This window comes from Microtus ochrogaster, assembly GCF_000317375.1.
Source record: "Microtus ochrogaster isolate Prairie Vole_2 chromosome 14 unlocalized genomic scaffold, MicOch1.0 chr14_random_1, whole genome shotgun sequence".
NCBI classification, from domain to species: Eukaryota; Metazoa; Chordata; class Mammalia; order Rodentia; family Cricetidae; genus Microtus; species Microtus ochrogaster.
In genome coordinates, this window is record NW_004949096.1 from 30,087,029 (window position 1) to 30,089,821 (window position 2,793).

Consider the following 2,793-nt stretch of genomic DNA (forward strand, 5'->3'; position numbering starts at 1 on the left):
GATTAAAGGCGTGCGCCACCACCGCCCGGCTTCACTTTTATATTTCTTATTACCTTTTATGTAGGATATAAGCAGTTTGTCAATGGGTCTTGTAGGGGTTATTTTAAGGACATGAAAAGATGGGGCCCTTAACCATCCTAGCGCATGTACTCTACTTGTGAACCACACCTCTAACTTAAGGGTTATTTTTTAGATAGAATTTCATTGTATTTCAGGCTTGTCCTGAACTTGGGGTCAGGTGATCCTCTCTCAGCTTCTCAAGTAGTTAGAACTACTGTTGAGTACCACCTGGCCCAGTTTTTTTTTTTTTTTTAAGAATGACTTTATTGTTTTTAATTATGAGTTTATCTGCAAATGAGTGCAGGTGCCCTCGAAGGCTAGAGGCTTCAGATCTCCCTGGAGCCAGGGTTACAGGCAGTTTGTGAGCTGCCTGATGTGGGTGCTGTGAACAGAACACACGTGTTCTGGAATACGAAGTGCCCTTAATTACTGAGCCACCTCTTCTCCCCTCTTCTCATTGTTACATAATAAAGGAAAGTCATTCAGCTGATGAAATTTCATTCTGTGTATGGTGGTTACACAGTAAATATTACATGGGCAAATGGATTTAACTCTAGTACTAACAGCTGTGGGCACGGGCACTCCTTCACCTTACACATGAGCTGGATAAGAAAGATTAGCAGGAACTTGACTAAATGAGTCACGTCCTATTTGTGTGTGTGTGTTTGTGTGTGTGTAGCCCTGGCTGTCCTAGAACTCACTCTGTAGACCAGGCTGGCCTTGAACTCAAGAGATTCACCTGGCCCTGCCTTCAGAGTGCTGGGATTAAAGGTGTGCACCATCATGCCCTGCTTGGATGACGAACTCTTGATTCTCCTGTTTCTACTTCCCAAGTGCTGGGATTACAGGTGTTTGCCATCATACCTAGGTATACTTTATTTTAGATACTAGATTTTTTTCTTTTTGAGACAGGGTTTCACTATGTAGCTCTGGCTGGCCTGGAAGAGATCTATGTGGGTCTCTCCATTGAATGCTGGGATTAAACGCATGTGCCACCATACTCAGCCTCTTTTTAGTGACATAAGAGTTGTCACATTGCCGGGCGATGGTGGCGCACGCCTTTAATCCCAGTACTCGGGAGGCAGAGGCAGGCGGATCTTCGTGAGTTCGAGGCCAGCCTGGTCTACAAGAGCTAGTTCCAGGACAGGCACCAAAAACTACAGAGAAACCCTGTCTCGAAAAAAAAAAAAAAAGAGCTGTCACATTATATATTTTTGTTTCCACTATTATGGTAAAAATATTTCTGATGTGTGGTTCCCCCCCTCTCTCTCTCACACACAGACACACACACACAGACACACACAGACACACCAAAAAATATGTTTACTTAAAAAAGTATATTCAACACCCCAAATGCAAAAACAGGTTGGACTGAGCTTAGAGTTCCTGATATCCTACTGCTGACCCTAGGGAAGAAGTAATGTACCATCCACTCATAGGCCCACATATCTGATCCAGGCTAAGGTACTGGAAAAATAAACTCAGAACAGTCCCAAGTCAATATGAGAAGCCATGGTAGAAACAGTTTTAAGTGGGAAGCCTCCAATCCTCCCTGGTTGGTGCTTTTCTGTGGGTTTCTCTGTTTGAGTCCAAACCCCTTACAAAGCACCTTCAGACACAAGTCACGGCAGGAAGTCCAGAAGGCTCTGTACAAGAACTATGTGAGTAATGGTTAAATAAAACCGAGGACCAGATCCCCTGTCCCACAGCTGGAATAAGCAGTTGAAGCTTAGGTGGTTTTCCTCTTCTTGGCAGATGGGCGCTCAAATACATCACGTACCCCAGCTGCCTTCTGTTTAAAGAACTTTGTGTTCTGAGCACTCTCTTGGCCCCATGCAGAGTCAAAGGAAGTGGTATCTTGATCCACAAGATGGGTGTACTTGGTACGACCAGACCGTCCAAAATTCTTGACCTGAAAGAAGGGTGGACAATTATGACAGCAATCAAACCCCCATGCTCAGCCCCCAGTCTGCTTTGTTTACTGGGAATCCCCATACCTGCATGACTTTTGGAAGAATGGTTTTGTTGAAATGGTCCTCAAGAGTAGGTGCACTAAAATCCCTCTTGTAGACCTCTTCATCCTCATCCTGTGGAAAAGAACCTTATCAGTCTGTGGTTTTTACTTTCCACATATGCAAACCACAAACTTATTAAACACAACAAAGGAACCAGAGGGTAACGAGCCTTTTTTTCAGAAAGGTGGGGAGACGGTGTTTTCTGATATTGTTATGCTCCCTACAAGCCTGTTCTGATCCTGCATTCACTGCTCATTCATGCAGGTTCAGTTCTGAAGTCCCTACATCTCCAATCCTTTTACATGTGCACCTTTACTTGGATACTGTGTTAGAACCTGAAATATAGTGGGTGAAAATCATTCCTAATGTTCCCAAGGCAGATTCCTTTCCTGATTTTACTTTTTTATATGTAGGAACATCATTCTGTCAATGATCTAGATTCAAAATTTGAGTATCTCCTGTACATTCATTTACTACAGCCTATGAACTATTCACCTGGGTTGGAGGATCTTTTTATAGTTATTATTAATATTTATTTTTATTTCATGTGATTGGTGCTTTGCCTGCATGCATGTCTGTAAGGGTATTGATTCCCTGGATGTGGAGTTATAGACAGTTGTGAGCCATGTGGGTGCTGGGAACAGTACCTAGGTCCTTTGGAACTGCAACTGCAGCCAGTGCTCTTAACCACTGAGCCAACTCTCTAGCCCCTCTTTTT

General features: G+C 43.4%; 1 protein-coding gene across 1 annotated transcript in view; it reads right to left on the bottom strand.

Moving 5' to 3' along the window:
* Positions 1 to 1,369: 1,369 nt before the first annotated feature.
* The window catches only part of Mfap1 (microfibril associated protein 1), a 16,729-nt gene continuing 15,305 nt past the window's right edge, over positions 1,370 to 2,793 (bottom strand). The window contains exons 8-9 of the mRNA XM_005364349.3: positions 2,058 to 2,147; positions 1,370 to 1,972 (exon numbers count right to left, since the gene is read on the bottom strand). Of these exons, the coding sequence (XP_005364406.1) occupies positions 1,790 to 1,972; positions 2,058 to 2,147 (273 nt within the window). The 3' untranslated portion in view covers positions 1,370 to 1,789. The remainder of the gene's footprint in view (positions 1,973 to 2,057; positions 2,148 to 2,793) is intronic.